Source organism: Muscardinus avellanarius (assembly GCF_963383645.1).
Source record: "Muscardinus avellanarius genome assembly, chromosome: 2".
In the NCBI taxonomy this organism is placed as follows: Eukaryota; Metazoa; Chordata; class Mammalia; order Rodentia; family Gliridae; genus Muscardinus; species Muscardinus avellanarius.
The window spans coordinates 162343081-162356662 of record NC_137787.1 but is presented as its reverse complement, the minus strand read 5'-3'; the positions used below and the strand labels follow the sequence as shown (position 1 = coordinate 162356662).

Sequence of the window (13582 nt, the reverse complement as noted above, 5' to 3'; positions counted from 1 at the left end):
ATAGATATAGTGCTGTGATGTGAAATTACTGAAAAAAAAATGTGATTTGGGGAAATTACAGTTCCTTGTTTAGTATGTATTGTGCATGCCCTACAGCCTTCCCTAACCAGTAGCTCCCAATTTCATTTAAATTGTAATGATTTCCTTTAAGGACAATTAAGTTGCCTAAGAGCAGCACATGCATACTAATGTGGCAGAGGCAAGGCTTAGTGTAGAAGAGAGTAATAACTGTTTATTAATATGATAATTAAGTGTTAATGCTTAGCAACTTAATGATATCTGTTAAATAACTTACATTTTGGAGCCAAATCCTGGCAAATGGAATTCTATTAAAAATAACAAAATGCAGCAAATATAAAAATAAATGATGCTAATCTGCTATTAAATCACATATATTTTTCTGATTTGCATCTCATATGAGAGAAGTCTCCTATTCTCTCTCTTCAACCAAAAATGTGAAGCCAGTGTAATTATCCATGCCTATTTCAGAGGATTTTTTTTAATGCTTGTGGATGTTTATATATTTTCAAAAGAAAGGAAGAGTAATAAAAAATAGAAATGAAGATGAATACCATTTCAGAATATCTTTTTAAAGCTATCTTTTGGAAAATATGCATATTTTGGATTTTTAAAACATTCTAAAATAAGAAAATTAAAATATCCAAGATGTGATATTCAAAATCTTAACACTTTCTATGGATTCTAATTCTTCAGAATCCTCTGTTTATACTATTTTATAAGTAATAAGTAGTTCCAATGTACTTAGTATTATATGAATTTTTCTTCTTTTAAAACTCACTTTTAAATTTTAAAATGTATATCCTCAATAGTTCATTATTATCATGAAAACAAGTGTAAACAAATAAATATTCAATAATATCAGGGTCCATTCTTTTTAATATAATTCTAGCATATGTTAAATGAGACTAGAAAAATAGGAGTCAATATTATAGAAAATAGGAAACAAATTTGCTCTATAATTATGAGGCTACACTTCTGTCAATTTAATGAATAAATTTTTCCTGTGTTGGTGTAGTATTTCTTTTTTGAAAAATTACAAAGTACTTCCTAGGCCAAAATGAGATACAACAGCATCATTCATTGAGTGATTTTTTGTTTGTTTGGTCTTTGATCTGCAGTTTGAACCAACAATAAAAGGAGGAAAATATCTCAACAAAAGACACCTTCCTAAAATCCTGCTTTTCTGATAGTTCCTTATCACTGTTCTTATCACTGCTGTCCTCCTGTACCATCTGAATAACAGAATCCTTTGAAGTAAAAAAAAAAACAATGAAATTCTCTCCAGAGATTGACTTATATGATGAGTATATGTGAAAATAAAGAAGTCAAGTGATTAGTAGATTTAATAAAAATGAGGACTAGAAATATGCATTGGACTTAATCACAAAGAACTCTTTTATGACCTTTAAAAGGGCAATATTCTTATGATATTAGGAGCTAGATCAGACTTCAATGGTCTGAAGCATAAATTGAATTAAATTAAATCACAAAGAAATTTTCATGAAGCTTGTCTATAAAGGGAGAAATAAAGGGCATTAAAAAGAGAGAGAGAATATAAAATTGAGTACTAGTTTAAAGAGAATACCTTTATATAGTTTGATTAGAAGTTTAAAATACAGTAACTCAGGAAGGTAGTCGAAGATTAGTAGGGAAGGAATGAGAAATGATATAGCAATTGGATCAGAAGAATCAATATTTTTAAAATAGCCATACTACCCAAAGTGAATGAGATTTGATAAAATTCCCATCAATATACCAATTATTATCTTCTTAGAAATAAAATAATCTTAAAATTATATGGATTCAAAAAGAGTATTCAGAGTCATCCTTAAACAGTGAGCAGATGCAAGGCTGGAAGTATTACCAGCATCTGATTCCAAAGTACACTGTAAAACTAGAATAACTAAAACACCATGGTACTAGTGTAAAAACAGACACATAAATTAATGGAAGGGAATAAATAACCCAAGCAAGTAAGCTGCATTCATATAGCCAACTGATATTAGACAAAGTTGTCAAGAACATAAGATGGAATAAAAGACATTCTCTTTAATAAATGGTGCTGGCAAAATCTGCCATCCATTTGCAGAAGAATGACACTGGGACTTTTCCACTCCATACACAAAAAAATTCTAAATTTAGGTCAAAGACTTAAATGTTAAACTATGAAGTATGAAATTACTATTAGAAAACATAGGGGGAAACACTTCAGGATTGGTGTAAGCAATGCTTTCTTAGATAAGACACCAATGGTACAGGGAAGGAAAGTACAAAAATGGCAAATGGAATTATCTCAAACTAAGAAGTTTTTGCACAGCAAAAGAAAAAATCAACAGAACTAAGAAATAATCTGCAGAAAGGGAGAAAATATTTGTAAACTCTTCATATGACAAGGTACTGACTTCAAGAATGTATAAGGAAATCAAAATGCTGAAGAACAAAAATCAAACTATCCCATGTAAAAATGGGCTAAAAAATGAAACAAACTTTTCTCAAAAAAAATACATGCAAGTGATTAACAAGTCCATGAAAAAATGCTCAGTTTCAACCACTGATCAGAGAATTAGAAATTAAAAGCATAATGAGGTATCATCTCACCCCAGTTAGAATCATGGCAATAATTCAAAACAAAAACAACAACAAATGCTGAGGAGGATGTGGAGAAGTGGGAATGATGATACATTGTGATTGCAAATTAATGCAACCTCTTTGGAAAAGTGTATGGAAGTTCCTCAGAAGAATGGAATTGCTTTCAAGTTTTCAGTAAGTGGCAATAAGTGTGGAGAACTAGAAGCCCTAATATATTGGTGGTGGGATTGCAAGTTGGTGCAACCACTTTGGAGAACAGTATAGAAGATCCTCAGAAGAAGGAAAATGAACTTACCATATGATCCAGCAATACCACCTCTGGGTATCTACCAAAAAGAATGAAAACCAAAATATCAAACTAATGCATGAACAACCATGTTCATAGCTGCACAGTTCATCATTGCCAAACTGTGAAACCAGCCAAGATGTCCTTCAACAAATGAGTGGATTTCAAAACTATGGGATATGTACACAATGGAATCTTGCCCAGACATAAGGGAGAACAAAATTATGGCATTTAGGGTGAAATGTCACGAAAAAATAAGAAATCAGATGCTTTACTGAATGTGTAAAATATTAGGGAGAAATGTGTAACAGGAGGAACTCTAGAGAAAGAAGGGACCCTATAGAGAAATAATGAAGGTGACATATATGAAGGGATAAGAGGGAGGATAAGGGGAGCTCTTTAAAGCACATGATGTACATAAACATATCAAAGTCAATCAGGAAGCCAAGCATGGGTAGGAGGGCGGTGGAGGTAAGGGGTTAGATATTGGGTAAGGGCTGATTGAGTGATGTGTGCATGTATATCTCCACAAGATTTTTTTTTTAATTTTTTTGTGGTACTGGGGGTGGAACTCAGGTGCTTTCCTATCTCCAGGCTATACTACCAGACCTATTTTATATTTTTATTTGGAAACAGGGTCTCACTAAGTTGCTGAAAGCCTTACTAAGTAGCTGAGGCTGGCTTTGAACCTGTGCAATCCTTCTGTCTCAGCCTCTCAAGCGCTGGGATTACAAGCGTGTGCCACCACGCCGGGCTTCTTCACAAGTATTTTATCCCATTGAGATATATGACTACAATGCACCAATAAAATTTTATTTTAAAAAAGAAAAATGGAAATGAACCTACCATATAATCTAGCAATACCACTTCTGAGTATCTAACCAAAATAATTGAAACCAAACTACCAGACTATTGCATGCATATCTATGTTCAGAGCTGCACAAATCACAATTGCCAAACTATGAAACCGGCCAAGATGTCCATCAACAGATGAATGGATTACAAAACTATGGGATCTACACACAATGAAATTTTAATCAGCCATAAAAAAGAACCAAATTATGTCATTTGTGGGGAAATGGATGGAAGTGAAGAACATTATGCTAAGTGAGATTGGTCAGTCACAAAAAGTAAAACATTGGATGTTCTTTCTAAAATGTGGACGCTAGGGAGAAAAAGGGTCAGAGAGAAACTCTAGACAAGGAAGGAGAAACCACAGATTAGCAAATAAGGTGACCTGACTAAGGGGGATGAGAGAGGGAAACAGGAAAAGTCCCTAATGTGCATAATGTACATTCATAAACATATCACAGTCAAACACTAAGCCAAATATGAGAAGAAGGAAGGGGAAAGGGAATGGGGTGGAAATTTGGGAAGGGCTAAACAAGTGATGTGTTTTTATATGCCTTTACCATCCTGCATTCCATTAAGATGTATGATTACAATGCACTGATAAAAAAATTTTTTAAATAAATAAAATGAGGCTAGAGGCATAGCTAAAGGTAGAATTTTCCTAGGTTCAAACCCCAATACCATGCGCACACACGCACACACACAAAAAAACAAACAAACAAACAAAAAAACTCATATAATGTTGGTAGATGTGTAAATTAGTACAGCCATTATAAAAAAAGTGTAGACATTTTTGAAAAGTGTAGACATTTTTAAAAATTAAAAATATAATTTCTAGCCGGGCGTGGTGGCGCACGCTTGTAATCCCTGCGCTTGGGAGGCAGAGGCAGGAGGATCGAGGCCAGCTTCTCTGGTTTAAGAGACCCTGTTTCAAAAATACAGAAAATAGGTCTGGGAGTGTAGCCCAGAGGTAGAAGGGCTTCCAGGAACCCCAGTACCACAAAAAAAAAAAAAAAAAAAAAAATATATATATATATATATATATATATATATATATAAATTTCTATTTGATCCAGCAATTTCACTGCTGGGTATATATTTAAAATAAATGAAATTATTATACCAAAAAGATATTTGCATTCCATGTATATTGTAGCACTGTTTACCATTTTCACAGTTAAAATATGAAATCAACCCAGATTTCTCTTAGTGAATAAAAGGATAAAGAATCTCTATTGTATTCAAAAAATGGAATACTATTTGGCCACAAAAAATGGCCACAAAAATGGCCACAAAAAGTCTATTTTTTTGTGTGTGTGGTTCTGGAGATGGAACCCAGGGGCATTTGAGACCTCCGAGCTACACCCCTTCCCTAAATTTTTTTATTCTTTATTTTGAAACAGGGTCTCACTGAGTTGCAGAGGGCCTCACTAAATAGCTGAGGCTGTCCACGAAGTCTCAGCCTCCCGAAAAAAAGCTAAATTTTGTCATTTCCAAGAACATGGATGTAACTGAAGGTTATTATGTTAAGTGAAATATGTCAGACACAGAAAGGCAAGTAACCCCTGTTTTTCACTCATCTCTGGTAAATAACATAAATCTTATAGAAGAATAGAATGGGATAATAGAATGGGATAGTGGCCACTAAAGACCAGGAAGCTCAGGGAGGAAGTAGGGAGCGTGAAGACATTCAATAAGGGGCAGCTAAGCACAGAGTGGCAGAATTACTTCTGGTTCTTTCTTAGTACAGTAGGGTAATAACTGGTTAGAGCCATCTATAATATATTTTAGAATAATTAGAAAGCTATTAATTTTTCAACACAAAAATGATAAATGACAAAAGAGTTGGAAATACTTATTAAACTTATTTGATTATTATGCATCCTATACATGCATTGAATTGCTATAATGCACCCCATAAAGCTATACAAGTATAATCTCAATTTTTGATAGAAGGAAATGATGAAAGAAGATCCCTGATAAATAGAAGATGAAACTTAGGGCACAAAAGGAAACATTGGCATTTACTCCTGCAGGGGTACCTCCATTGCTAAAACTGAAAGATGGGAGAAGTAGTTGCCCTTGAAGTTGTAAAAGCAGGCATCTCATACTGAATTGGTTCAAATTTCTCATTGAGATAAGAGGCCTGTTATTTAACCTTTTTCTGTACTACAAGCAATTTTATGTTTGGTGTATTTCTCTTCCAACTACTAAGCAGTGGAGTTTTGAAAACCAGACTCACACCACAGCTGTCATTCCTTTAGTCTTCAGACCTCTCAACCTTGAAGGTTGTAGCTGGTCTAGTTAGTCTTTCCTAGCTCCAGCTTCTGCCCCCAAGTTTTGTCTTGGGCCTTTCTTTGGCTCTCTAGAGTAGTGAGCAATTTTTTCCTATTTGGCCCCAGGTTCCTCCCTTTGGCTTCTGGTCAAAATTATACTGACATGCCGTCTCCCTCCCTGAAAACTTGGCTGATGTCCATAATGGAACTGGAGAAAGCGTCTGTCTCTTGGCTAACACTACTGTTCAGACAGGGGCATAAGTCCTGCTCCCTCTATTAAAGTATGCTAGAGATTCTGTTTTTCTTTTTCTGTTTGACTTTTGCCACTCATATCTTTTATAAAATATAATAAGGAGGAAAAGCACAGACAGGGAAAAACTTGCTTTTGCTGTAAATGCTAGTTAGCTCTTTATGTTGAGGAGATTGGAATATCCATTAGTATTCTTAAAGCTCAGGAGTTGTTTGTTATTTAATGCATGCTTCCTAAGCAACAAGTGAGGGAATAGGAAACAGCTCTAGAAATAGAGACTGATAGTTGATTAAGTTGGAGTTTAAATGACTTCTTATTTGAATTCATGATTGAATAGAATTTGCATGTGGATGTATTAAAATTAATACACTCCAATAAGAAAGTTTCAAAAAAGCAAACACAATGAATGTTTCCAGGAAAAATTATGAAGGGAGTTTCTAGCTTTCAACTGAAGAGAAGCTAGAAAACCAGAAAGGCTGAATGGAGAGACAACACATCAAAATAAACTTTACTTTTGAGCCAAATAAACAAGCTTAGGTGTTAGTGGTTTGGAATTAGGTAAATGGATATCGCATGGTTAAGTATTTTAAGGTTTTTCAGGGTACACAGAAAATTTATCACACAAATCTAGATGCCTGTGTTATATGCATTTCACTGTTGATTAATCATATTTTCTTGTATAGCTTTGTGTCAGAGTGTTTATAAGAAATTGAATGCACTCCCCAGGCCAATGAGGTCAACTACATGAAGTGGACCCCATCATAAAGGATATCATAACACAGTAAATCAGAAACCTTTATGCTAGTGGAATCAACATGAATGCCTAAAAAAATGTTTTTAAAAAGTAAACAGAGACAATAAGCTATTGATTTCAAGAGACCAAATTTTGCTCTTGTGATTATATACCTCACTTTAGGCTTAATAGAAATTATCGAGTAAATGCAATACATTCAATAACTGGGCTAGAATTTAAGAAAATCAGTGTTATCAATAAAACTTGGATTGAGTTTTATAATACAGGAATCAAATGGGATTGGATTAAGAAAAAAAGTCATTTAGTTTCATATAGCATTTTATAACATATATCAAATGTTACACAGAAACAAGTGAATTTATACTATCCAAAACTTACCAGCTTGAATTTCAGAGCGGTCATTGTTACATGAGAGCATACGCCAGCTCTGTGTGTGTGTGTGTGTGTGTGTGTGTGTGTGTGTGTGTGTGAATTTTGTACATGTGTGGGGGGGTATTAAAGATGTCTGGAAACTTCCCCAGAACCAAAAAACAACTGTGACTTATGTTATTAGGAATCACTTAGTGAATAAAGTACACAGTCTAAGCTGGAGCTTTCAGTTCCAAAAGGCAATTAAGAGTTAGACTATTGACCACTCTAATAACTATAAAAAAAATAGACTTTTAGTAAGTAGTAAAATCTCTCAAGCAGAATAGTCTTGACATTAACTCCTTTTCTGTGTGCTACTCATAACTGCATTTAGACTGAAAGGCACTCTCAATACCCCACAGACAGAGGATGAAAGAGTGTAGAGATTGTTGAGCAGTAGGCAGAGATTAGATCAAAGACTTAAGGAGCCCCTTAGCACCCTTCAAGGAGCACAGCTGGATACTACATTCAGAACTGAGCTCTGCCCTCCAGCTTCTATCATCAGAGGCTACTACCCCATCCAAGGACACACATTTGGAGGTTTCCACGCACAGGAAGAGAATGCAGTGATGGGCAGCCAAAAAGCCCACAATATTGCTCATATCTTCAGTTCCCAAAAGAGAAAAAACAGAAAGTCTCAAACTTAATGCAGTGCCATAATCCAAGCTCACAATTGTCACATTTTCTGAACCAATTATAGGAAAGGTTAAAATTGACTAGGAAAATGCCAGAGATAAACAACTAATCACTTAGAAATAGTACCTCTTAATCAGGGATAAAAAATCTAATTCAAAAATTGCAGAAATACACTACAAAAAGAAAAGGCTAGTATGAGCTTGGATTGCTGCCTTTCCTCTCAACCCTTTATTTTTTTAAAATAAAAACACTGATACTTATATAGTGCAGCCATTGGTATTTATTAAAGCAACAAAATGTAGAATACTTGCAAAACATCAAGTGCACACTGGGAACTCTTAGGGCCAGTAAATGTGTATACCTCATGCTGATAAATAATAGAGCCATTTGGTATTTTTTTCCATAAAAATACAACATTTTTCCCAGAAAATATTTAGGAATACTATTAAGAATATGACTGCTACAGCTGCAGTTTTTATTGTTATACTTAGGACTCTTTCATTGGTTATTGATGTGAATGCACTTTCTGTGACAACATGCTTAAAATAATGCATGATAGTATTTTTTTTTCTTCTATCAATATGAGAAACTAGAAGGCAATGGCTAGAAAAGTTGAGAGTGTTATAAGCCCTGCCAAGAAAGCTTGTTGAAGAAGTTAGAGCCCTCTCCCACAGTTTCTGATCTGGGTCTTGGAGTATTTCATTCATTCGCCTACAGTTTCCCTATTCTCTACTTGGGAAATCAGTCCTTGCATATAAATTGTTGAGAAATTAAAATATCTTTGTCTCTGAGTCAGCTATTTCTGGTTGAGCCATTTATTACATCTTAAACTATTAATAGAGTTTAATATCCCCATCTTTACTCTTACTTTAATTCAAAAGGAAGAGACTTCTGCTGTAGGGAAGTCAATTAAACCATTCATTACTAGAAATATGATGGAGGTAGAAAATTTTATATTACCATAACTCCTGTAAGGTACTTGCATGCAGATTTAAGAGACAGCTACACAGAATATTTATGTTGCATCCAACTTTTCAGGTATAAACTGTAAGTAGTAAATCTACAGTTGGGCATTTGATTAGAGCTAGCCCTGTAATGTGATGGCTCAATACACAAAAATGGTCTGGAGTAAATAAACACAGATGAGCGTAAGCTTTGTATGTGGTCAGGCTGCTATTTCAGGTTCTTGTCTGAACCTTTTATGGGAAAAGGAGCTATAAAAGCAAAATTATGTGCTTCAACTTTCACTTGGTTGGTTTTACTATCCAAAAGCCATTGGCTCATTTGTTTATTCAAGTAATAACGACTGAGCACCTACCATGCATTAGGAAAAAAATGTATGGGATTTTAAATTATTTTTAAATTTTTTAAAATTATTCCTGCACAATGGCTTTTTAGGGAAAAGCAAACTTCAATTCAGTTGTGAACTAAAAGAGTAACATTTCCATTAGAAGACAAAGCCTTATATGAATATTTCCATTTGAAACCTTTCTGAAGTTTTCTTTCCACCTCTGCCCCTAGGAAATGCAGGTGAGTTGACTGGCTCTGGAGTTTTACATGCACGACCCTCAGTGGTTACACAGGGATTCTCAATTCATCAGTGCAGAGAGCCACACAAATGATTTCACTCTAGCTTATGGTTTGATTTGCTTATCAAAGAATTCTCTCTGTTTTAATGCCTCGGGATTCTTTAAGTTCTCCACATGTTGTCTTATAGAGGGCTCCAGGAAAAAGTCTCCTCAAACATGTTCATCATAATTACTTACCAAAAGGAAGGAAAAAAGCATTTTAGAACACTTTGACCTAGTAAAAAAAAAATACCCACTCTTCATATTTTTCCAAATGAGTATATCTGGAGTTATTAAAATAAGATTTAACTATCACAAATTATACTAAGTCAATACTAGATTATATATTAACAAAATTTTATGTGATTGGTAAGTTTGTTCCACTAATACATTTGAAAAAATATAGTATTAAGATTTTTAAAAATTATTTATACTAAATTAAATATAAAATATGGGGGCATTTCTTTTAAAAATTCAGTGCTATACTTCTCTGTCAGAAATAGTTTGCCATTATTTCTGTAGGAAAATCAGGTTGGATTCATATCATTTTGACTTAAAATACTATTTATGGGCATATAACCCACCTTATGTATTAAAACTATTCTTGTTTCACTTTTTTTTTATAAAGTCAACTTAAAAATTTTTCAAGGACATTAAGTTTGCAAAAAGTACATCGACTCAGAAAAATAGAAAGGGAACTTTGAAATGACCTGAAAAGATTACAATGGTTATCTAAATACAGTAAGGGACAAGTAGTAAAACTGGTGGAAGGAAATAAACTCAACTGATGAGATGTATAGATAGTAATCTGTTAATGGAAAAATAAATAAGTTCAAGAAAGATACAGGCAAGATAATGGGAAATAGACTGTGTAAGACCTTCCAGAGAGAAAGCCATTTTAATGACAAGTTGATTTTGGTAATTAGAAATTTTGATACTGAAAACACCATCAGATATAAACAATGACATGCTGGCAGCTTGAGGGTTATGTGGCCTCAAAAAAGGTCACTTTCTTGATCATAACAATGTCTACATAACCACCCTATTTCAGTAAGTTGAGGATTAAAACCTAAAAGAATTCATGGTGAGAATTAATGTGAAGGAGGCAAAGATTTTCAGATACCCAGGTGGATGAGAATTGTTTCAAAATTAGAAAACTTCCCAAATCAAAAGAATAGATAATGAAAGAGCATAGTGAAAATACTGTAATGTGTTTTGTACGTTAGAGAGCTGCATGACATTTTTTCAACCTCTTTCATTTGATCCCTGCATCCACCAATAAGTGAAATCAGCACTATACTGCTCCTTTTAAGCATGGAAAGACTTGTACTCAAACTAAAGTTCCCAGATTGTCTTTGTGGTTTTTTTCTCCTTGTAGAATTCTAACTACCAGCATCTCTAAGATGTCTTTTTTTATAATTTTGATTTCTTCTTATATGCTTTTTTTAATTTGTTTTGTTTTGTTTGTTTTTTTTTCAAGAAAGCAATAAGTATTATATGACAAGGATAATATGTTCTCTGATTTCTCTTATGCTGTCCATTTGGCAGAGAAGTTGAATGGTGTTAGCATTCTGCTGATGTGTGGTGGTGCAGAAATTCCGTAAACCAGTTTTACCCTATATTATCTCTGACCTGCTTTTATCCACACACCAGATTCCCTTCCCTCTGAATTTGAGGTGGAAAACTTACTGTCTTCACTTTTTTACTTCACATTTGGCTGAGATTGAGACTGCTAATATATCACACCCTTTTTCTTCCTACATTCTACACTAATTCAGAGATGTGAAATTGTAATGTTTAATTACAATTACAGTGAAAATATTGTCACTAAGAAACATGCTGGGGAAAGCAGGTCAGAGTGAACCTAAGTTCACCTAGCCCATGACCTAGTCAGGACCCACTTGAGAAGAAACTTGTCCTGAAGAGCTGAACTGTTGCCTCTCATTAGCACTGAACAAGGCCGGAAAGGAGTTTCCACTTAGAAACTTTGATAGATTGGTATATTCAACTGAGTAAGAATAAAAGAGCAAAAGAAGAAAAGTTCACTAGCTGCTATCCTTCCACATCAAGAATGAGATTACTTTCAGCTATGAAAAAAATCCAAGTAATGGTGGATAAAATATAAAAAAATGTTTAAATTCTTTATCATTTTATCTGTGGGCAGTAGAGGATGGCATGATAGCCCGAGAATTCTGAGAGATCTTTTCAACCTAATTCTTTTTTTTTTTTCAAATCAAATTCAATCTTATTTTTCCAGAAAACTCCAGCTTCAGATACTAGTTCTGATAGAAAACAATGAGGGGGAAAGGGGAAAGGATGCTGGAGTATCCCGTAAGGGAAACCTATCTACAATTGTACACAGCTAATTATTCTATAGAACACTGATCAAACCTAAGTCATTTCCAGTATCTATTCACATGAATTCTAGAACACATACTTTTTATTGTGTGCTTATACTCCAAGCTAAAATGTAGTCTTCTGTAATTATATAAGAAAAGAAAGAGATTATATATGATGAGGGCAAAAACCAATTTCATTTACACTCATCAAAGAACGTTTTGGTATTTCTAACATATCAAAACACTTTTTGCTCTGGCGTGATTCCATCCTATGCATCTATTCTCTGAGGCGCTGGTCATTCTTCTCCGTCCGCCTTGTCTCCCACCTAAGTGCGTGCCGTCACCTCGTGGAAGATTTAATGGATATAGACATGAGCCCCCCGAGGCCACAGAACTATCTTTTTGGTTGTGAGCTCAAGGCTGACAAATATTATCACTTTAAAGTGGATAATGATGAAAACGAGCACCAGTTATCATTAAGAACAGTCAGTTTAGGTGCTGGTGCAAAGGATGAGTTGCACATCGTGGAAGCAGAGGCAATGAACTATGAAGGCAGCCCAATTAAAGTAACATTGGCAACTTTGAAAATGTCTGTGCAGCCAACGGTTTCTCTTGGGGGCTTTGAAATTACACCACCTGTGGTCTTAATGTTGAAGTGTGGCTCGGGGCCTGTGCATATTAGTGGACAACATTTAGTAGCTGTGGAAGAAGATGCAGAGTCAGAAGATGAAGAAGAGGAAGATGTAAAACTCCTAAGTATATCTGGAAAGCCATCTGCCCCTGGAAGTGGTAGCAAGGTACTGCAGAAAAAAGTAAAGCTTGCTGCTGCTGAAGATGACGATGACGACGATGACGATGAAGAAGAAGATGATGATGATGATTTTGATGAGGAGGAAACTGAAGAAAAAGTTCCAGTGAAAAAATCTGTACAAGATACTCCAGCCAAAAATGCGCAGAAATCTAACCAGAATGGAAAAGACTCAAAACCATCTACACCAAGATCAAAAGGTCAAGAATCCTTCCAAAATCAGGAAAAAAACCCTACAACCCCAAAGGACCTACTTCTGTAGAAGACATTAAAGCAAAAATGCAAGCAAGTATAGAAAAAGTGCATTGAATAGTCCTGGGCACTACTGGTAAATTAAGCCCAAAGATGGGGAGAGAGGAAAAGGAGAAACAAATATAGTCCATACTGAGTATCATCAACAATCCAGACTGAAGCCTTCTATTTTAATCTCAATCCCCTTTCCTGATTTGCCACCTACACCTGCTTCCAGGCTGGAAGCAATCTATTTCCTAAAGCACTGTCCTTTGACTGCTGTGATTCAGTGAACCTTACATATTGCTTTCTATTGTACGTATATACTTCATCTCTTTGAGCATGGTTTAATCATCTTTGTATCTCCTTAGCTGCTCAATAAATATTTGAATGAAAAAAAAACACTTTTGGGGGAGGGAGATCATATCATTCACATATTTTATCGTTATTTTCCCTATGGTCAATGATTTTTCAAACTATCTGAGTTTTGATCATTTCCTAATTGGAATTATGCCAATGTAGTCTTTGTTGCTTTAACTTTTGTTTTTTTTTCTTTTTTTTTTC

At 34.7% G+C, this 13582-nt stretch overlaps 1 protein-coding gene across 1 annotated transcript; it reads left to right on the top strand.

Annotated features, from left to right (window-relative positions):
- Positions 1-12338: 12338 nt before the first annotated feature.
- Positions 12339-13049, top strand: LOC308259011 (nucleophosmin-like; the record flags this gene model as incomplete). The annotated part of the gene is made up of 1 exon (XM_080689677.1): positions 12339-13049. One exon carries the CDS (start codon positions 12339-12341, stop codon positions 13047-13049), a length of 711 nt encoding a protein of 236 aa, XP_080545803.1.
- Positions 13050-13582: the final 533 nt, after the last annotated feature.